The sequence below is a fragment of the Osmerus eperlanus genome, chromosome 15 (assembly GCF_963692335.1).
Source record: "Osmerus eperlanus chromosome 15, fOsmEpe2.1, whole genome shotgun sequence".
Lineage (NCBI taxonomy): Eukaryota > Metazoa > Chordata > Actinopteri > Osmeriformes > Osmeridae > Osmerus > Osmerus eperlanus.
The window spans coordinates 11,274,962-11,298,735 of record NC_085032.1 but is presented as its reverse complement, the minus strand read 5'-3'; the positions used below and the strand labels follow the sequence as shown (position 1 = coordinate 11,298,735).

General features: G+C 43.0%; 1 protein-coding gene across 1 annotated transcript; it reads right to left on the bottom strand.

The window, feature by feature from the left end:
* Window positions 1-16,092: 16,092 nt before the first annotated feature.
* sox32 (SRY-box transcription factor 32) lies at window positions 16,093-17,356 on the bottom strand. Its single transcript, XM_062479857.1, has 2 exons — window positions 17,039-17,356; window positions 16,093-16,850 (listed from the first exon to the last, which is right to left on the bottom strand). The coding sequence occupies exons 1-2, from the start codon at window positions 17,337-17,339 to the stop codon at window positions 16,186-16,188; spliced, it is 966 nt and encodes a 321-aa protein (XP_062335841.1). The 5' UTR covers window positions 17,340-17,356; the 3' UTR covers window positions 16,093-16,185.
* Between the last annotated feature and the right edge of the window lie 6,418 nt (window positions 17,357-23,774).

Here is a 23,774-nt window from a genome sequence, read left to right as displayed (position 1 = left end):
ATTGCTCACAGACTTTAACATTCGAAATTATGTCAATGAAAACGGCGTTAATTGAGGATTATAAATGTGTATAGGAGACTGTATGCTAGTGAATGGGACATCACTAAGTTGGGGAAGAGTAGACATTGACTAGATAAACACCAATTGTATATGCCCTTTGTAGTCTGCAACATGAAAACCCACGTTTGAGGAACCACAAGGCTTCTGAACGGTGGTGGGAAGTGCGTATACGCACGAACCCACCTTTAACACAACAGTCCGACTGGATTTTGCCAAGCGTGATTGCTGCTTGTCCTGAGACCAAAATGTTCTATAGAAAATGAGAAATCAAAATGTTCATAGAAAATGTTGGACAAGGAGCTTTTGGCAAAATGTGGTCGGGCTATGGGCCCTAGTGGTGATGATCAGACAGAAGAGTGAAAAGTAAGATTTTTGCAAAACATGGAAGGACAAACAACTAAAAGACAACCACAACCCCATTTAAAGTATAGGAATTTTTATAAGACAAAAATCACTTCTTGTTTCCTGTTACCATATGTTACCAGATTGTTTCAATACTCTTTAAAAACATTGCATATTCACAACTCTTTCCTATGTCCAGTAAACGGTACTCAGCTGATACCCTTTATAAGAGGGCTTGAAAACCAAATGGTTAAAAGAAGCACTGCTGATATATTAGTTTGGAACACAACAAACCAAGCAGCCCAATTGTCCCTAGTGGTCAGAAAGAACCCTGCAGACTTGCAGACTACCTTGTTTTCTTATCAGTGCATGCAAGGCTTAACCTGTCCGCTCTGTCTTCCCTCTGCCCGTCCTCTGATTCCCATCATGCAATGTAAATATGGTCCGATGCAATGTGTCAGACATGGGCCTTTCCTCCCAGAGCCTGACAGGTCAAAAAGAGCTGACAGAAACATGAGATGCCTGTGCAGCCCCTCTGTGCCCTGTGCAGACAGGAGCAGGCGCTCCAGAGAGCCCTGGCTGACCCCCCAGGGGCGTTGGAGGAGGGCGATGGCGGGGCGGGGGGGTCTTGCTCAGTCCCAGCCCAGCACAGGGACAGGATCTGGCCTATAATACTGTCATCGTCTATTTTACCACTGATGACCTGATACAGTTTTCCCCCACAAGCCCCAAGAGACTGCAGTGAAACTGTGTGTGTAAGTGTGTGTGCGTGCAGTGACTCGCTCTCTCTCTCTCTCTCTCTCTCTCTCTCTCTCTCTCTCTCTCTCTCTCTCTCTCTCGCTCTCTCTCTCTCTCTCTCTCTCTCTCTCTCTCTCTCTCTCTCTCTCTCTCTCTCTCTCTCTCTCTCTCTCTCTTGCTCAGTGTGTGTGTGTGAGAAGAGAGAGAAATACTTTCGTTTGATGGGAGAAGTCATAAAGTCTGGTGTCGCGGCCACATTTCCTCTACAAGGTGAGGTTCAGAGTCAACCCAGAGGAGGGAAGGGGCGGGGGGGGCGGCTGTACAGGGAGGCGACACGCCTTGAGCCCCCCCCCCTCCCTTCTCCCTTGTCCCCCACCCCGTGCCTGGGGAGTCTGGGGCTGGGTGGGGGCCAAGGCTCTCGACGCCAGCCTCTGGGCTCCGCGCTCAGGGAGAGGTCACTCGGCTTGCTTACACAATGGCATTATCTCAGTTCCAGCCTCGGCTACTGCAGCGGTGAGCACTTCCTGTCGCTCCGCAAGCACTTCCTGTCCTTGGCGCAGCAGCACAAACTGTCCGCCTTCCAAGCGAGGTTCTGACACACAGTTGAGTTGCTGGTCGCCAGACCCACTGTATAAATGTCCGTGGGCGTCTTTCTTGGGAATTGCACAATGCGATTTCTGGCTCCCTTTGTGTTGAGTTGCGAGGCAGTAGTGTTAGTTTAAATCACTGGGACGGAAGACGTATATATGTTAGCACTCTGCTCAGGTCCCCAGACACTCTACAGTTGTAAAGGCATGAACTTGGTCTTTGCTAAAGGAGGCCAAAGGGTTACCAATTGGCTAATCATTTAAGTCCAAACTGACTGTGAGCTAATTATTAAGGTGGCTATGAAGGCGAAAATTAAAAGCACATATTTATAGATTCAAAGTTACCAATGGCATGATAACTATAAAGATAAAGGTGTGCTGTTGGTACCAACATTATTTTTTAAATGATTGAGTACAACATTAGATGGTTCAATTTGATAAATTGGACCTAATCAATTCCTATTTGTGGCAACGTATCTATCTTTCGATGAGATCTCATCAATCTCAGTTACTGTAAGAAACAATTAATGGTAATCTGGTAAAAGAAGTTTGATAAAAGAAAAAGGGTGACTGACAGAACGTTCATACTGTCAGATCCTCCTGCACCTGGCCTGATGGCACAGCGAGGAGACGGTGTCGTCAGGAATGGGGGATGAGGGAAGGAGAGAAGAGGTGGTGGAGGAGGGAGCAAGTACTGTAACAGGTGCTGGGTTGAGGAGAAAAAAAACCTGTTGCCTTTACTTCATTGTGATCATCACTGAAAATAGAAGTCACACCTTCACTGACGCAAGGAGTAAATGTAAATGTCAGTTTGTGAAGTTTGTGAAGTCAGACTTAATCCCCATCTCCATTTATGTTCAGTATCATTTGCAGAGATGTTTTGTGTTTGTTTTTTCCTTCTGTGTTGTATATATGTTTGAATGGTGGAAGTGTCATTCATGCATGCTGCAAGTTAATGTAATTTATTTTCCTGAGAATGAACTACACAAGACTGATAGCATAATTGAAAGGTCAAGGGTCAGTTCATGCTGAGATGACGGTTGTGAAAGCGGGCTGGTTGACTGTGGTTGGGGTCTTTCCTCAGTTCCCTGTGTTGGTCAAAATGGTCAGTGGTCCCTGAGAGAGAGAGAAAGAGAGTCTCTATCTGTCTGTATGTGTGTTTTTGTTTGTGTGTTATGGGGGGGGGGGGGGGGGGGGGCTAGTCCCTCTCAGGGGATTTCTGGGAACATGCGGTGTGGCAGGAGCCCACACCGCAAGCCTGAGGAAAAGGGGTGCACAAGGATGTGTGTGTTGCAGACTAGCACAACGCATAGGAAACACTGTCCGCTCTCTTCTCATTGTTCTGGAGGCGTTAATCTGTCAGGGATCTGCTGGGAATCAGGTGGGAATCTCCTTGGGCATGCCATTGTTACTGGCTTGTCTGTCCCATGAGGGACATGGAGCATGTTGTTAGCCAACCCCATAAACACACACACACACATGTAAACACACAAAATAGACACATTCCCACTAACTCACTCACACACTCACACACACACACACACACACACACACACACACACACACACACACACACACACACAAAGAAGAACACACAAAACAGACACACAGCTACAAACACACACTCATCCTAATGGTGAAACCATCTCCTTGGTTTATCATTGGTAGCCTGGATGATTAAACCTTTTATTGTTTACCTCCGAAGGGTCCATCCTCCTTAACTCCCTGTCTCGCCTTCAACTCTCCTTCTGTTTGATTCCACTGATTCTCGGATCCAAGACAAATCTTCAATATTCCTTTACTCATGCTAACATGCGGATGTTTGGAAATTGTTCACCAAAAGTTGTGATGACCTCTGGAATCGTGGCCGCCTGGGGCCTATCAACAATAAGACGGAAAGGAAAAGTTAAATAATCAAAGTCACTTCCCTGAGTACATCTATGGTAAGGTTATTTCAATTATGTTACAGAAAATGAATATGTTTTTCTAAAACTGACGTTTTAAGTGACCGGTACAATAATAATGTCAAGTTTGTGTCAATGTCCTATGTATAAAAAAAGAAAAAAAAAGTAGTTTCATTAAAGGTCAATTTACCTGGGAGAAGATAAGAAAGACTACAATATATGACTGGAATGCAGCCAGGTTTGGGGTTAATATGCTAGTTTGAGGTTCATTACTAATCCTGACCCTCAGTTGTCTTTGATACCTACCATCCATGTGATTGATTAGTAAATCTGTCATCACTATTCTTTCACTTCCACTGGTGGGAAAAATGAGAAAAGCCTAGCACATAAATCATCATCTATTTATAGTCTCATGATTGGATGGTGAAATCACAGGGGTTACCGGGGAAAGGGAAAACCCAAGGTTTCCTTACCCAAATGACCAGGGAGGTCAGTCCCAAGGGAGGGCCGTCTCTTTCATCTCCACCATTTTACCGCCCTGACCTTAATACTCTCCACCAATGACCAGGGCATTGTCTTGGCTAGGGCTAATTGAGACCAGTGTTCATCATTTTTATGACTTTATCCGTGAAGACAGAGGTATGGCTGACTTCCTGACTTTCCATGCTCCAATGTGGACCAATCGCGTTATTAGGGTCAACGGCAGGCTCCAATCACACATCTTTGGATTGTTCTGGCCAATGTAAGGATTGTTCCCGAACTGATAACACACGTTTATTTTAAGTTCTCTCTCCAAGAGTAATTTGTCTTTGACCCATAAGCATCGCCGTAAAAAATAAAACTACCCAAGAAACCCCTAGTGAAAAAAAAGTTGACAAAAATAACTTTTAAAGTATAAATCAAGTATTACAATTAACGTCATTATTTCTGTGCCTAAAAAAATCGGACAAAGAAAACAAGACTCATTGATATTGGGAATTTACAGAAAAAGAGAAGAGAAACAGATCATCTTAAAACAGCAGTGTTGTTCATCAGACACCAAGCAGCCACACAAAGTGACCTCCACAACTTGACCTGTTTTTGACCCCTTTACCCAAAGAAGTCCCTCAATCCATCTAATCTGTTGCAAACCCGCTGGGACAATGCATGAACACCAGATTACTGTTCATTTTCATCCCTGGTTCAACAGCACACTGTAGAGATAAATGTGTTTTAATCTGTGTCGGATGCAGCAGTGGCGATGAGCCCTGATATGAGTTAATCACTAATCTCAGACCCAGGCTTATATCTTTGAATGGGTGGGCAGAGACAGTGGGGCCTTTGTATGTGACAATCAGGGTGTGAATCGACCACCAAGGCAATCAAACACTGTCCACCCTTTCATGTGTGCCCTTTGCCTTGTCAAGGTGCTAAAGCGTCACCGCAGAACAAAACGCTGACACCCCCCCAGGGTGCTAAACAGACACCGTGTTGGCTGGGGGGTATTGAAGGTGATCAATAGTGTGTGATCAGTAAGAATCCCTGGCACAGGCCGGGCTTCTGTCGATCAATACAACAAAGCACGAGAGCTGGAAGGGAAGAATGATCTCTGGAGCTGCAGATAAAGAGGAAGACCACTGGATCCCCCTTGAAACACTCCTGCAGGTGCAGACTTCTGTGTCAATACAATACAGAACAGAATGGACTCTGAGACTGTCTTATGACAACAGCTGCATAGCACTGTAATGATGTAACAATAAATTGTGTGGTGTGTTGTTTTGACTTACATTTAGTAGACACTTTTATCCAGAGCGACTTGCCGTAAGTACAAGGACATCATTTTGCACGGCGGGGAATCGAACCGGCAACCTTATGATTACTAGCCCGATTCCCTAACCGCTCAGCCACTTGACTCACAATTATGTCTATGTTGGGTCTTTATTGCTCACATGATAATGTGTTGAAGTTATGTGTCACTGACATAACACGTCAATACTGGTTTCCAGAACTTCCTCACAGACCAAATGGACTTCTGTTTTGGTTATTTGTGGTTAGTTAGCTTGATACTACTGTCTCTTCATATCCTCTTTACACAATCAAAACCAACTATTAATGGTGTTAATGATCCCACCGTAATACTGCATTTGGGAGATTTTTGATTAAATTACAAATCTATGTTATGACTTCTTTGCAAGGTATTTTCGTTGGTATTTTGCCATTCTAAACAACATTTCATATTTTTCTGCATCAAGCTATTACTGTATGCATCTCTAGCTGAAGGGGCATAAAGTGAGATTCTATTGTCCTGTATGGTGTTAGGTAAAGCACAGGGAGGACAGGAGGAATGCGTCCTGTGTTGTTTTCACACAGCTGTGGTTTTATGGAGGAAATGCACTGAGTGTGAGTGCTTCCTCCCGTAGCTGTTCCCTTTACTCTAACGGGGTAAAGAAACAAGTATCACAGACAGGAAGACTACTTCATACCTGCTTCTGATTGACGAACGCGGAAGACTGCAGGGAGACTGCAACAGTGGAAAAAAATCCCACAAGTAACTTGTACCTAGACAATTAATATTCATAGATTTTCAATCATATCTTTAAACAGATGGCTGGGTGCCAATAATCATTGTGAAAAACAATACCTGCCCTGTGAAAATGTACCGATTTTTTCAGACTGACACTGACACTTTTTTTCTTTTTCTTTCTTATCGACTTTGGGTGTAAAGTGCAATTAAGATGCCATACAGTGGCTAAAAATATTACCCCTCCAAATCATATGGTAAATTTCTCTTTTGCCTTTAAGTTCCCTGACATGCATGGTTAGGAATCTTTTTTATCAACACCAGCTCAGATATCTCCTTTATCTTAAACATCAAGGGAATGCTTTGCTCAGGTTAACTTCTCAGTCCGCCTGATGTTGGAACAGAGATTATCTACTCGCAGGTCATTTACACACAATGGTCTGGAGTGTCACTATCAACCCATCACCCTCACCAAGTCAGTGCACCATGGACACCTTAACCTCGATGCGAAAGGTCACAGCACTGTGCTCAGCACACAACTATGTTTATAAAACACTCCATACATTAAATTCCAACAACTTTGTGTAAAATATTTGTTTTCCTTCTAATGGTTCATGAGTGCTCAAATCATATTTTACAATAGAAATCCATTCACTTCTGGTGTGACAGCACAGTGTCAGAATCAAGTCACAACACTGACACCCAGTTTACTTTTGACCCTTCAACATATCCCCAGTGAACAGCATCAGCTGCTGAACTTCCCCGTGTGATATTCTCACAAGATAAGAAGGTAAACATACACACACACACACAAACACACATCAATACCATTATCTTCACTCAATACAGACAAGCATTTTCCACGCATCCTCACATTCTGAGAGTAAAGCTGGAGACCTCGAATGAACTTCTTCACAGTGAACTCCAGGCTCTAATATTGCGATCAATGGACATCAAGTGGACCTTTAACTTTGCAGTTATTGTTGCATTTGTGAAACAGGTTAGGCTTTCTGGCTCAGAACCATCCAAAACATGTCTTATCGCTTGAGGGGTCTGAGGAGTATGGGTCCTTATCTGATGGCCTTGTGGCCTTACAATAACACAGGCTCTATCAGGGCCGGGCAGGCCGTTATCTGGCAACACTGCCATACAACAACAATAAATACAGCATGCAAACCACACACACACACAGACCCACAAGCACATACTAGCACACATGCACTCACACACCCAGTCAAGATGCGCATGGCTCTGGGTGTGCATTTACCAACCACTAGAGAGGCATTCTGGCATTCAACAAAATGACTGATGACGGGAACAAATCAATGTGAGGAGGAAGTATGTTTGAAAGATAATGTCATATAGCATACAAGAAACTCAAAAGATGCACACGGTAAGTGACGTTCTAGTAGGCTGGTATTCTGGTAGGCTTCATTATCTTCTGTCTGAACTTTAAAGGAATAGTAGGATTTTTTAATAAAATAAATCATGTCCCCTAAAACACCTTGTGTGAGTTTATGAGGCCTTCCGAGAGTTGTTTAGCAACACACAGCTCAGTAGCAGTGAAATGACAATAAAAAAAATTGGAGCGGGCGAATACTTTCCAGTTGTGCCTTTCGTGGTGAGGTGAGCCTTCTTCCTTGACTTTTTGTGTCAATCAAACTCGCACTGGAGGAAAGTGCAGGGGTTAATTGGGGGCACTGTTTCTCATATTTATTTTATTTTATAACATTACCTAGTGCATCTTTTAGTCAGTCTATCTCTGTCTACTTTTATGAGATTGTGTTGTGATACAATAATAAGCTACTAATTAGCATTCCTGTTACTGTACAAATCGACACATTGACTCATCATTGTCAGACAAGAAATGGTAGTCATGATGCAATAATGCCATTATCAGACACAGCTTTGTTTATCATCACACTTTTATGACATCAATAGCACTTCATGGGATGCAAAAAATAAAAATGTGTACAATGTCATAGATGATAATAACACACTGTGCTGTACTTTCTCACTGTGAGAACCACAACGATTTCCACGTCTCTTCTGAGATGACACATCAATGCACTCCCTGTGATTTATAATGCCCAGATTTGCAGAGTAAATCAGAGCTGCTGATTTCCTCCATGGAGAGGAAACCTCCTTCAGAGGAGAAGGTGCTGATAATAACCCCAAAGAGCCCTGGGCTTCCTCTCAGATAAATAAAATGCATAAATAAAAACACATCCGAACACTCAAGATTTATTGTTTCTCATTGGGCTGTGAAGTAGTGAACCATATTGTTTATAATAAATAAGTCCAGCAACAGGTTTGGCCCAGGTGGTTGACGGGCCCCGGGATATCCCCCTATGTGGCCCCCTCAGGCCCCCTCCCTTACCTACGCCCCCCAGTCCCAGGAACTGTAGCAGAATGCTTCCATTTAAGGCGGTGGTGGCCAAGGAAAAGGGGGGAGGGCAGAGGGGGAGTTGCTGGGCTGACTAGGCTGAACCCTGTCACGTTTTCTCTAGTGATAAGAGCCGGAGCAGGAAGACGCAAGAGGGCAGGAAGGAAGAGAGCTCAGGCCTCTGGAAGAGAGAGAGAGAGAGAGAGAGAGAGAGAGAGAGAGAGAGAGAGAGAGAGAGAGAGAGAGAGAGAGAGAGAGAGAGAGAGAGAGAGAGAGAGAGAGAGAGAGAGAGCGAGAGAGAGAGAGGGGGGGGGAGAGGGGGAGAGGGGGAGAAAAAGAGAAAGATGGAGAGAGAAAGAGGAACAGACAAAGAGACAGACAGGGACAAAGAGAGACAGGAGGGGAGAGAAGAAGTGGGGCAGAGGGAGCGAGAGAGGGGAAAAGGTGAGAGCAAGAGAGAAAGATAGGGAGAAAGAGAGGGAGGGACAAGGAAAAGGCTGCAAAGGTTGAGAGCAGAGGCCGCAGAGGGGAAGTGGACAAATGACTAAATTTGGTCAGTGAGGCCAGAGTTGGTTAGAGGAAACACTCACCTACACCTGTTTCCCAGAACTCTAGCAGACCACACAATTACCAGGATATCAAGCATTATGACTATTAGTTTTTTTTGTTGCATTGTTTACATAGCTGCAGCAATAGATGCGGTTGCAGTAGTGTTGTGTTAGGGTTGTAACAGAGATGTCAACGACTGTTGATCAATCTGCTAATAAATCTGTTAATATGAACCTACAAAGTTTCAAATTCACTCAGTGTGAACTAGATTAAGGAATGAGATTATGTACTATAAACATACCTACCCCACTACCTCAACACACTGATGCACCTCCACTAAATTAACATTCAAAACCAAACAGCACCTCCAATTTGACAGCAATGTTTTTTGTCGCCATGGTTACTTTGAATAATCAATATGTTGAGGAGAACCTGTCTGCCCAGTCTGATCCAGTAAAATGACTGCAGAGGGACTTTTGTGAAGTCAAAGTTGAGAAAGGCAGAAGCTCTCTTCCACCACATACACACACACAAATATCTCTGTATTTCCCCTTTTTTTTAATCAGTCTGTTCATCTAAAAAGGATTTCTCTATTCTGAGAGTTTTAATCCAGGGTCTGTGTTAATCTCCCAAACTCTGGGATTGGAAGGGAGGATGGCCGGGCGCATCAAAGCCACTCAACTTCGTCCTGCTCTCACAATTACAGACACAAACATCAAGGTGACCAATAAATAAAGCTCTCATAATGCCTCTCTGGAAATTAATTTTGCGGAGCTCAGTGAGAACTGCCGATGGTCAAGTAGGTCAAACAGTCACAGCTGTTTTTTGTTTATTTTCACGGTATTTTCCTGTCTGATCAAATATGCTTAGAGATGGAAGTAGATGATGGCCCCAAATGTTATGAACGTAGAGTCAAGTGTAAACTGGGTGCAGCGAGATCTGACCTCATATCAAGGGGTTTGTGTATTCTGGCTAACCCTCTCAGGACTATGGCTCTGGAAGTACAAGTCAGTACTGACCCTGAGTCAAATAAGTCTTGCTCCTGTCTCTCTCTGTATAATTCAGTTCCGTGCACTTAGATTTCAGTTAGAAGAAACAAATTTGAGGATCCATGATCTAGGTGGACCTCAACACGTAGAGAATGAATGGGCTGTGCTGTACAGTGAACCAGTCATCAGAGTGAGCCCTCCACTGGAGTCTACAGGCACTGCAGCAGGACTCTGCTGCACTCTGCTATATCAGGATAACCCATCATAAAGGGAGCTTTTTCCAGTGTGCAATGTATTCCTTATGGGGATAGCCCATCATAACAAAACAGACTGCATAAATGTAGCAGCATTACAATCAGTTGTCATGTCAACTTGTCATGTCAGGACAACATCATGACGATAAAAATGCAGAGGAGAATCTCTCCGTGGGACACCCTGGAATGCGTGTGTGTTCGCTGCTTCCTGCACGCACGTGTGTGTTTACCTGAAGTTGTGAGAAGTAAAGGATTATTCATCATAGATTAATTTGATTGTGTGATTGTACAGCGCTGTGGTTCACAATGTTATTTTAAACATGCTTCATAGATAAACGTGATGGATTGATATGGAACATATTTATGTGGAACTTTAAATGAGCAATATGAGACACATACTGTGTGATTATATACATATAAAACATGCCAAAATATATATCAATCAAAGAGCAGCAACATGAAGACACACTATGAACATAATTGTACTGTATATAAATGTAAGTTTGACAGTCTTGTGACCGATCAGACTATCTGGTCCCAACAGTCTCCGGCAGGGAGCCCAGAGCCACCCCACCTCCTCAGTATCCCACCGAGATGAGTTTATGGGCTGAGAATCAGAGCACTGCTATCAGGTACAGGTTCCTCCCTGGCTGCCTCTAAGCAGTAAATAAATATGAGCCTATTGTATTCCTGTTGCCTAACTGTCCTTGCTCTCCCATGCTGAGTAAACGCACACATACAATGGGAGGCCGGGCCGTTCTGTCATTCCCATCCCCCCTGGATTGCCACTCCAAGACCTCAGCATGGGAAAGTGGCAGTTGAGGAAAGGAAAGGCCAACAATAAGGTGAACTGCAGCCCAGGGATCTCCTTGAGATGTTTACACGAAAATGGCCTGCTTAGCGAGTCAGCTGGCTCTTAAAGCACTTCTGCTTCGCTGAAGTCCCTGTGCTCTGGTTTGTTTCTAGCTCTGACTGGTCAAACGCTTGGATGTTAGAAGTGCTGTGTCCTTGTGTATGATATCAAAGTATGAACTTGTAAAGTAAAAATGAAATAACTCAAGCCATTGTTAAAATGTGTTTATGTGAGTTTCTGGGAGGGCATGACCATAAAACTGAAAGTTGGGAGGATTGCTGGCCAGGCCACCTCAGGGTGGATGGCTTCCTCTACCATTACTCCACAGGAAGAAGGTGGACAGGACCTGCTCATATGCCGACAGTTCCTTGCCTGGAAGAATGAGAGAGGCCTTGAGCGAGAAAGAGGCGAGGTACCCCCCTCCTTTAGGGAGCACATTACTCAGCTGACCACCCCCCTCACTCCACTGGTCTCGGGGGCCCAGCCCAGACCTTCCATCACAGGGCACATGCGGGCACAACCAGTCTCGTGCGATGCCCGATGACATACACAGAGTAGTTTTCCAGATTGGTTTTCCTGCCGCTCCAGCTGCAAGTGGGTCAGGCAGCACAGGAAGAATAACAGAGGTTGCCGGCAGGTCCGCAGAACGCAGCCTTTACAAACACAACACAAATACAAGTTGAAAGGCACTGTTGCTCGGTCTAAGAGGTTTAGCGAGAGGGTTGACGGGTTGAGGGTTTGAAGGGGGGGGTTTCTACTCTCCCGACACCACCAGTGACTCAAAACCCCCTGTCAGTCAACCCAATAGAAAGCCATGCTGCCCTGAATCTCAACTCCACCCAGATGCCCCTGTACAACTCCACACAGCCCTGAAAGCCACATCCCACTAAATCAAAAGTCTGAAAACATGTTATTTACCACGGTGTATAATGCATACTCCTCTCAACACATAAAATTCTGCAAAGTCATGAACGCACATTCATCTGCCAGTTAGCTTAACTGAAAGGACGTGTCTTTCTTTTCACAGGTAGGGTCTCCCAGGTAGCCAGGTCCCTGGTTGATAGGACATAGGTGACAGGACATTGGCATACAGTTCAGAGAGGACCATATCACTGACGCTTGCTCGGTTAAACCAATTACTAGAGGTGTTAAAGTCCTGATGTCAACAAAAAGCAGGTGCATGCTACTGAGAGGAGCAGGAGGATGAGGAGGAAGAAGAAGAGGAGGAAGAAGAGGAAGAGTAAAAGGATTTGGAGGAGGAAGATGGGGGAGGAGGAGTGTGATTGGTTGAGAGGAATGCAGTTCACCATGACTCCTGGGAGGGCCATTGTATGGAAAGACAAACTAACACACACACACACACATACCGAATTCACACATAATCAACAGATTCCTTTTACCCCAAACAGTAACAGGTCAACCAGACAGTTAAAATTCCCAAGACAGATCAAAGACTGTTAGAGGAACTGTCATGTATTGGAGCAGGACTGATAGTATGGTTGTGTTCGTCGAAGTACAATACAATTTAGGTGTTTGTAAAGGGTTACTTTAGGGTTTAGAGGAGGCTTAGGATTTATTTGATGGTTCAAAGCAGCATGTTAGAAGTTGGATCACCTATTAGCTAATAAATACTTCTCTCTTTCTCACAACTTTCATCAAAGTAATAAGATGGCTCTGTAACCCAACATTTTGCTGTTGAGTGTTTCAGGTGCATGTTGTTTGGAAAAAACAGGGAATCCTTTGCATGGCATGTGGACATCTGGATGAATCATTAAACCATTGCGATCACGCAGACAAACACCACCCTCTCCTAAGGCACACACACACGTACTGTCTCTCTCTGTCTCTCTCATACAAACACACACGCATGCACTGTCTCTCTCTCTCTCTCTCTCTCTCTCTCTCTCTCTCCCTCTCTCTCTCTCTCTCTCTCTCTCTCTCTCTCTCTTTCTCTCCCTCCCATACACACACTAACACACTAACACACACACACTCATATACATACCATTACATTGAGTCATTGTGTTCTCATTAGGCTTAAGGAAGAGGTGTGATGTTATTTCCAGAGAAAGGGACATGGGTCCAAAGTTAGGTAATGATAATGAATGATCTCAGGTTTGCGTATGAAGCAAAAGCTTCTATTTAACTTTTGTTAAGTCATAGCTTCATGTAATTTATTGATAAAAAACCACACACATAAACACCATATATATCTAACTCTCCCACAAACAAACACACAGACACTAAACACACACTCCTGTAAGTAAGCATTGTGTATAGTTATGGACTCCTACGTGTTTTGTTGACAGGCTTTAGAAGGCTGTGATAGAGTATTGTATTTGCCCAGCAGGCCACTGGGACACACCCAAGTACCCTATTATATTCTGAGTGTGTGTCAGGCCCCCTTCACTGGTAATCAGCTGTCTGATGCCCTGGCAGCGTCTCCCAGTGTGACCGCTGTCTCCCAGAGGAGAGGAACACAACTGCCTCCTTCCGTGTTCCAGCCGACAATCAAAGTACGAGTTCAGGATGTTCTTTTAAGAATCAAATTAGATACGTGTCTTAGATTCTTTGAACTTATATAAAGATCAGTCAGAAATGTCCCAGTAATTACATTCTACTCATCCACATACCATCCACATAAACTCATCCTCGAGGTTCATATGTCCTCTTGCCCAGTCCTAGGCCACATGGACCTGTGAGACACACAGGTCAGTAATCATTGAAGCTGTAGGACTTAGGGCTGATAGCCCTGATTGTCCAAATGAGTCCTTGATTAGAGGCATAATTAGACATAATTAAGTGTCACCATCAGATTTGCCATCAAAATCAGGACACATTCAGTTCAGACAATAATTGATTGAGTTTGGAGGTGATTTGATGGTGATAGGTCTAATTTGAAACCAAGCCGCGGGACATGCCTGTACGTGACCTTTGTGAGAGATTACCAAGGGTTCTCCCCACTAAAACACCTATCCTTCTTCCTGTCAGATTCCGTGAGGAGTTCATCATCAAGGCTCCCTGTTGTGGGTTAAGGAGACACAAGGATTGAAGTTACAGTAAGAAGCTTTTGAGTGTCTCAGGAATGTTTCCTGTTACTGTTTCCTTGTCTTGTCTCGACAGTGGACACATTCCAGTGGGAAGAGAATTCACGGATGAGCACTATCTGAGCAGAACAGGCCCAAATTCACCCAAAATACACCCTGAGATTGAAGCAGGAAATTATTGATGACCTTCATGGACGAGTTGAAAGAAGAGCATGTTTAATTATAGTTCACTAAATCTGAAGAATGCACCATGTAAGCAAATACAGTTCTATTTTAAGGTCTACTGTAAACCTCCTGTTATTCACATATCAATATTTTACCTACATAATTCTAATATTTAGAGATTTAATATCTAACTATGTGACTGTTCGTGCTCTTGGAATGTCCACTCCAGACCATTTCACATTTCAAGCATAGATTCCATAAATTCTGTAGGACTGATAACAAGTTCTTCCATTCCTTAGTGGTCTAAGAATGGATTTCTAATACATTCCTCCCAACAACAAGACACGTATCACTTATTTATAATGATATACTATACATCTACATATATTCTGTGTCACAGAAAATACAGTACATCATATTTAATGATGGTCAATCCTCATCCTCCTATTGAACCGTTGACAGCTCCGGACACCATCTTCTAAATGACTGTATGTTCAGTCTTTATTTCAGCATGTTTATTAATAAGCGTGGTATTATAAAGACTACCCACTCCTCTCAGGTTTGTTGTTGATCACATTTGCTGACGTTAACTTACTTGTTTATCCTTCAGGAAGTTCCTGAAACTGAATATTAATTGTTGCTAGGAGACCAAATCACACACCAGAGAAACACAGCTCCGTTCACCATGATGAGACCCATAGACCCAGAGAGGGAGGCATAGAGGGAGAAAGAGATTTCTGACCTCCCAAATTTCCTGTCCATTTGAGATTGTTGTTGTATTTTACGTTGTGTTTTTGCCCGGGTGTCATGGGACCAGCCCTGACGTCAGGTATCTTCCGTTTATTCAGGTGGTGAAGGAATGGAAGTGCAGGTCCTCAGAGTCCTAATCAGCTCTCTCTCTGTCTTTCCTTCTCTCTCTCTCTCCACCCCCTCTAACTCTCTCTCGCTGCCGCCCCTCTCTGCTTTTCTACCCTCACTGCTTCCCCCTGTCTCTCTCTGTATCTCTCTCTGCGCAGGCAACTGGATCTTACCCCCTGGCCTTTATCAAGAACTTCCTTCCAACAAACCATAACTCATCTTATAATATTTCCTTCTGGGAGCCCACTCACGCTTGTGATGAGTAGGTTTGCCTGAGTAGTGATCTGGGGGGGGGGGGGGGGGGGGGGAATGTGTCATGATGTGATGGGTTTCACTGTTGCAGTACTTATTTCTTGGCCAGTGGAGCTGACCTCGTGCTCTGCCTCCATGCAGGGCAGGGCTGGGTCTCTGCTCCCTGGCCAGCAGGGCAGGCTCGGAGATAAACATGTTCATGAATTAATAAACATTTGGCAGCCAATGGCACATGAGTCGGGAGATATTGTGTCGATATTTGGCATATTTTTAGAGCCTTTGTGAGATGTTTTAAAATGAAACAGGAAGTTGGGAAGTTTATGCCCCCAACACCACCCTATTTCCCTCCCTTAGCTAAGAAAGACAGAGAGCCAGAGATAAAGCTGTGTGTCAACAGCTTTGCCTCTGCCAACGGGTGAGCAATCAGCCTTACATTTGTTGACTTAACTAATAAATATCTTGAAAACAATTTATAACTGGCAATCCATCATCGCAAAAGCACCAGAAACTATTTTTGACCAAACTATATTCAAGACATTAATGCTTTCAGTTATTTTAGGTTAATTTATTGAAACAACAACATTTTATTAAACAGCACATGACACATGACACATTCAACATTTGACAAAATTTACACAATTATAATAAAAGTAATACATTGAAAATAACTCCATATTTTACATCAACAATACAGTTAATTACTAAAAATGTCTTAGTCTGATCTGTTGGTGATAGCTTGATTCCATTGGTTCTGGTTTGTGTGAGGGTGGGCCTAGGTACTGTTCAAACTCACTTCGATCCAGATCATAGAGCATGTCCAGTTGGACCTGTTCAAGGTAGAACTCCAGGGTAGGGCCTGTAGAGTTCAACTGTCCAACACAGGGCATCATTTCCTTCTGCTCTCCCGGATGGCTAGGACACGCAGGGCTGGTAGCTCCATACTGAGGCACGTATTGCAGGCTGCGGTAGGACATATGAGGCTCTGCTGGGTAGGAAGGAGCACTGGGGAACATCAGAGACTTGTTTGAAAAGTCTGCTGCTGGTTCTGGGTTTTCCGACACGTTTGAAAACGACCCGTGCATACTGGAGAATTGGGTGGAGGAGTCATGGAAGTTGGCTGAGGGTGCAGGGTATACTTGGTTCTGAAAAGAGTAGTTGAAGTCGTAGGGTATGGTGAGGCCCTTGGTGCAGAGTGTGAACACAGGGGCCTCCTCAGTCTGGGCTTTGAAGCCCTTCTTGGACTGCTTCTTCCTGCGAGGACGGTACTTGTAGTTGGGGTGGTCGATGGTGTGCTGCACTCTGAGACGCTCAGCCTCTTGCATGTAGGGGCGCTTCTCTGCCAAAGACATGGCTTTCCATGTTTTACCTGAAAAACACAGTGAAGTTAGTAATCAAACTTCATGAAAAACATTGAAACTGATTCCGTGTTCACAGGCAATAGACCTACCCCACATTTTTCAAGTATCAACCATCCAAAGTCAACAAATTGGTATTAATTATGTAAAAAAAAATGTTTACTGTTTGAAAGTAAAATTGTATGTCAATGTAACCTACCGAGAATTTTGCTCAGGTCGGTATTCTCCAGTTCCGGGTTAAGCAGAGCCAGGCGTCGGCGCTCGTCCTTGGTCCAGATTATGAAGGCATTCAGGGGCCTTCTTACTCGAGGCTCCACCGATTTAGCCTCCGTACTGGAGCAGCTTGAGTCCGAGTTTACCGAGTGCGGACTGGAGGGGCCGGAGCCTGGAGACCGCACGTCTGTCACGCTGGTGGACGACGCTGCAATGAAGTTTTCGCTTTCAAATATTGCCTTGGTTGCGCAAAGCTCAAAATCGGATTTAATCCGATCAAAGTACATGGTTACGTCTATGGGTTTGTCTGCTGAAGGCCGCTCTTATCCTCCAGCAACTGATGGAGACGGACTATATGCGCTACATCCACCAATTGGAGGCCAGGAATGGATTAAGGTGTGAAAACCAGGTGTTTCCTCAAGTCAGAGAAAGATCTGGCTCAATCAACAGACACCAGAAACCAAATCTTTTTTTTTTATAACCTAATCTACAAGTGAAGTTAAAGATTTTGTGTTGTCAAATCAGTCCGACTTCGATTTCACATTATTCAATTGCGTATAGTCTATTTTACTTCTTCGATTTAAAGTAGCCTACATTAGGCTAGTGCATTATTGGCCTTGTTCTAGGATTACAGATAATAATGAATTATCGAAAGGAAAATAATAGGATGTTAAAATGACATTTAATTTCCTCACGAGATCAATGAAATCACATCACTTAAGATCAAAAAGGTTCCAACATCAAAGTTTTCTGGCGGAACTGGTTACTCATTACATCGACGCTTATCTAGCCCACTGTCTATCGAAGCACATTTTACAGGATTGAAACAAACAAGATCATCAAGGGAAGTTTATTATACGATTACCTGGGATAAATATTGACCTAACAAGCAAGATATCTAACTCTCGATAAGGACACATGAGTTTATCATATAGGCCTAGGGTTAATACAATAACCATTTTCTACAGTTAAATTGGTTGAATTCAGAAAGTTCAGATGTGATTTTACAAATAAATAATGAAGGGCTATAACATAAGTAAACGGGGTATACAATAAAGCCTACATTCATCGTGTTAAGCACAAAAAGCATATGCAATAACAACTCTGGTTCAGCCTTGCTGTGAGATGCATGTTGTGCAGTGTCAGGTTTTCTGGAGTGATAAGGATTTGTACGGGAAGTTTTGAAAGGTCAGGAAGGAAAATAAAGTTCTAGACGTGAGTGGTAGCCTACAAGGGTGAGGTTAACTCTCTAGAGGACGGTTTTGTTTTCGTATAGAACGTGTATTTGTTCTCTAATATTGTTCAGCTAAATTGAGCCTTCAGTGGCAAACAGCAGTAGAGCATTTCGGCAGGCTGGAATAAACATTGTTAGGTATCTGTTCTGCAGGCTTGTCATTTGATGTGCTATCACATTAGCCAGTCCAATAAACTTAACAAAAATCTCCTCGGTTTCAACGAATAGTCCGTCCTCACTTTGAATAGCCAAGACCACATTTGACAGTACATGCATTTTAACGCACACAATGGAGCTAATTACGGCAGTTTATTGACTCCAGAATACACAGGTTAGTAGGCTAGCCTCATGCCTGTCGCTGTGGCCTGCACCTGTACTGTATTGTTTTGGCAGACTATTTGTGCTTTCACATTTAGCTGTCATCTCAAGTCTGAAAGGGTATAGTCCATGATTGTCATTGTTAGATTACAAGGTGACCGTAACATCTCGCACACCTGCACAGTGTTGTGACAGACGGATTTCTGGCATGGTCAATGATGGATGTCTTTAGGCTGAAGGAACTTGACACCTTGATCAAACAGACAGTTCAATGTGACATCGTTTCATTAACAGGGTGATCAGGGGTTTTTATTTAAGCTAATCATCTTTTGCTCTCATCAAAGCAGAGGGATCATCCAGCGCATCGGCTCAACAAAACTTTGGGCAATCAGAGTTAAAGGCCGGTTTATTGTTCATCGATACAATCGAGATTGCTTTTTAGACTGTCTAAAGATACCAAAACGAAGTAATCGAATTTGAGAAGTGTTCCTATTTAACTTTGCCTAGACGGTCCAAACGTGAAATTAACTAGGGCTATTCTCTTGTAGGCCATGAAGGCCGATGTGTTTCGTCTTGTTTTTTTGAATAGGCTATGTTGTAGCCTAATTAATTCCTAAGATGTAATACATTTCGTGATACAATAGTGTATTAAAACGTTGGAAATCCAGATGGTTATTCACAAACACAAGGACATGATTTTATTTTTAAAGCCAGGCTGTCAGAATTAGAGCTGGAATCCACATCGAAGTGTCAAATCGAACACACATCCCCGCTGTCGTGTGAAAAGCGCTAATGGATTTAATCAATTAGTTTGAAGGACTCAGCATGAATACAATAATTTTAGTTTCGGCAGCCATTTATGTAAAAAAGGGCAAATATTAGACAATGCTGAAAGCTGTTTAACTCTTAAAGTGTTTTTTACGCATAATTTTTGCAGCACAGACCAAAATCATTTTTGATTGGATAATCATACAACCAATAATACAAATAATTGCGAGTGCACTTTACCGTTTTCAAAACATGACTATTATTATTTGGTAGACCATAGATATTCTGTTACAGGATTCCCTCGGTGGGTCTCTTTAGTGGAGGACAGTGGGGTGCTCAAGGAAGACAGTGCATTGTGTTGTGCACAAACATGGAGAAGGCAGCGGTTGATTTGTAACCATGATGTCTGAATGGGGATTGTTCTCAGGCATTCCGATCACAATGTTCTATTGTATTGGACACAAGTCAAATGTGGGACGCTCCTCTCCCTCTTCATTTTACATCAGACTGGCAACACGTACAGCTGCAGTCAGACTCACAGGACACTGACTAAGCACCATCTATTCTGGGACTTGAATATTGCTGGAATTATGCTTAATATTTTGAGATTTTTTCCCCTAACTGGATTTCCCTGGGAAAAAGAAGAACAATTCGAATGATGTTAGTGCGTGTTTGAGGATGTGATGGATACACCTGTTGCTTAGGACAAACTGGATCAAATGTCTATGGTCTAAAGGGAAGGACTGATCTCTAAGGTTGAATGTTAGGATACTCGTAAGGATACAGACATACATTGAGTTGTTTTACCAGTTTACATGCTTTATTTTGCAGGTAGGATTATCTTTTAAAAGTGATGGAAATATTTTTTAGGGCGGATAATATTGTACCTCTGATGATACATGTGGTATGCTACCATGAAGGCCCATGTCAGTTCTATATGCAGACCAGACTTATTCCAATCCATTAAACAAAACAGTCATTAGCTTAAAGGAACTTCAATGCTTTATGTCGCAGAAACAGACAGAGAATGAAGGGAAAAATAACAAGAGTATGTAAGTCAGGTGGCTGAGCGGTTAGGGAATCGGGCTAGTAATCTGAAGGTTGACAGTTCGATTCCCGGCCGATGTAACTTAGGTAACGGAGCTCTGTATTCTGCTGGGTTCCTCACTTAACTGCCAGCCCACGGAAATCTGTGTTTTCCACACAGTGCCTCATCATTTCCCCCCATACACACACACACACACTCCAAGTAGCAGCATTGTTCCACAAGGGACTCAGGTGACTGTATGCATCCTCCAGACACAGCAGGCTGGCATCAGATACACTCACCCAAGACTCCATTCTATGCAGTGGCCTAGCCAGCCCCCTACACCCCCTTCTTCTTAACCTCTCCCCCTGCAGCCAGTCCGTGCTAATCAGGTGTTGGAGCCCACACAGAGGACCCAGGCCCCAGCCCTGAGCTGGAGCCTCACACTCCCTAGTAAACAGCACCCTGCCCTGCCCCATACCAAGGAGTAGCTGAAGGGATTACACACACCCTGGGGTAGACTGGCTTAATGTGGCCTCATTAGCTGAACACAATGATGTCCCCACCTCTCAACACAGATAACACTCACACAAACATACATTCACACACATACATTTAGACACGAAACAGAGTTGACAAAGCCTGCAGACACACTTAGACCCCAAGCCAGACTGGCTTCCATACAATGGTCAAGTGGGAGGCAGTAAGAATGTGACATGAATAGAAGGTATGCAATACATGTTAAAAGAAAATTATTTTCAAGTATGTTTCAAACCTTGATGTGCCACAATGTAGCCAGTAGAAAATCCTTTAAAATGACTGATGTGTAAAAAACCCCAGCTCTGAGTCATCAATACATACAGTACAATATCTCACACTGTTACATTTGTCTAGCTTCTAGAAACCTTGCAAAAAGTGATCAAAGATAGACATGCCCAAATACAATTCTATTCTTTGCAAATGAGGGATTGTATTCCATACCTGTCTTCTGATAAGACCCTTATCTGCTTAACTGAGTGAATTTCCCAAGTCTCTTATTGTCTGGGCTCTAGAGATCTTGGCATTTGATGGAGTATTGTATTGCCACAGCAGGCCATGGCACAATGTCTACAGTCTCAAGCTCAACTTGTCTCCGCTCTCTTCCTCCAGCTCCAATGAGAACAGTCAGACTTTAGTCTGTCAGTCTGTCTGACTGCCCTCTCGCCTGTCTGGGTGCCTGACCCTGAACCCAGACACCATTCAGTGGCTCATAGGAAGACAAAACGACAAAACAGACAGAACTCCAATTAGCAGCAATCCACTCTAATTATTATCTAGTATCCTAGAAGCCCTCAAACCTGTGAGACACTGTGCTATCTCTGTCTTTCTGCCTGTCAATGGCTACTCACCGTTAGGAGATAACCACAATAATCTGATCTGGTCTACTTCGACAACGACTAAACAACGAATATTTAAACGTTTAATTAGATAGTGTGAACTGGTTAGACTCAGGCATTTGATCAATGGGATCACAAACTATGACGCAATCCTTGATAGATTTGAAAAACAAAAGATTTGAGTTATTTTCTCCCTAACTTTCTGCGAAATTAGCTTATTAAGCGTTTATTCTCTTGATGCCCCCTCATTCTCCACCCAAACCCTCTGGTATTTTTTTTTTAAATGGTCTCTCTTTTCACCTTCACACTGTAGTTGTAGAGCAGATTTGGATTCAAAAGGATTTCTGCTGCTTTGAAGATAAGGGCCGTTGCTCTGCCATAAACAATGCTTGTGCAGTTTCTTTCCTGTGCAGTGATTTATTTAAAGTATAATGCTGTAAGGTTTGGGCTTGTTTTCCTGGCAGGACTGGTCATGTATTGGTGTGTCATTTATTAGAGTCAATTATTTGAGATACAGGAAAATACTTAACCATGAGAACCCCTACCCTTTTAATATAATAATAACCACAAGCTCATTAAACCTACAAAGCATTACCATATTTCAGAAATCAGGCGTACAATGACAAACACGGCAATGAGTACTACTTGCTAGAAGAATGCTAGAAGTTACACAAACATACACACACACACACACACACACACACGCACACACACACACACACACACATGCTTCCTTTGATAAAGAATTTTATTCCACCAGGAGTGCTATGTCAACGGCCCTAAGGACATTTTATGCCAAGAATACCATTTTATTTATAGACAGCATTATACATTTAGACTTAAAATAAATATTGGAGCAGTGGTACATGAAATTCTGTGGGAATTAAAGTGTAAACAATCAGGTCTTAAAAAGTAATTTGGGAACACTGTGGGATTGAGTAGCCAATGTTTTACTCAAGTAGTGGTGCAAAATCCTTTCTTAGGGGTTTGTGTGTGCTTCTGACATTTATTATTGAACTAATGCTGATGACAGCTGACAGCAAGCAGATAAAACAGTTACTGTTTGATACTAATGGCACATTACAAGTTCCATTGGGTAAACAGTAAATTAAATACATATACCTGTTTTTACAAAATAATCAGGAAGATTTGATCTGATGTAGGTTTAGCCATATTATTTAAATGTTTAATTGTGTCAATTGATGGGCCTAGTGTAGTAATGTACTGTATGTCTACATGTTTAACAGTGAAAGTGTCAGAATGGAATTTCAGGAATGTAACATTCGGTGGAACACCTTCAGTGACTTCAGGACAGGATTATCATTTTAATCAGGAAGTGTTTTGCCAGCATTGCAAGAAATATCTCCATGGCATTTTCAAAATACCTTTTCCCTATACTGTCAATGGTACTTACAACATAACAGGGGCAAAGACAGGAGTGTGTGCCTCTGATTGTGTTCCGAGGGGGGTTAGTCGTTTGAACGTCCAGGCCAGGATACAGCTGCCTATGACTAATTTCAAACTCCCCCATCTACAGCCAAGGCAGCTTGTTTCACATGTAACACACATCACCAGGCATCTGTTTCCTGTTTTCATTCTTTGAGTTATCTTATTTTCCTTATTTCCCCCTCACCTGTTACAGTCCACGTTTCTTCCATTAAGTTGCGCAAGTCATTTTCTCAGCTCCGACACCAGCAGGGTACATATGGCTCTTTCATCTTAGTGTGGTGAGTGTCAAAAAGAAATAAATTTCCCCCTATAATCTGAGTTCCTTAAACCAAATGTAAAACCAAGACCAACTTTTCTACTTTACATTCTGTACTTTATTGTTGAAACATCATCCATTCCATTCGAAACAGAATCAATGTTAAAAATCAAATGTAAAAAAAGTAAGCAGTGGTCAAATGACATTGAAGAACACACTTGGCTCTGATACATTAGGACATGATAGGCAAGTGACTTAACAAATTACGCAATGAGACATAGACTCGCCACCATG

Coding starts and splice junctions, on each gene's coding strand:
- sox32 (XM_062479857.1), bottom strand. CDS start 17,339: ATGTACTTTGATCGGATTAAATCCGATTTTGAGCTTTGCGCAACCAAG. Junction 16,851..17,038: donor CGACCTGAGCAAAATTCTCG/GTAGGTTACATT, acceptor TGTGTTTTTCAG/GTAAAACATGGAAAGCCATG.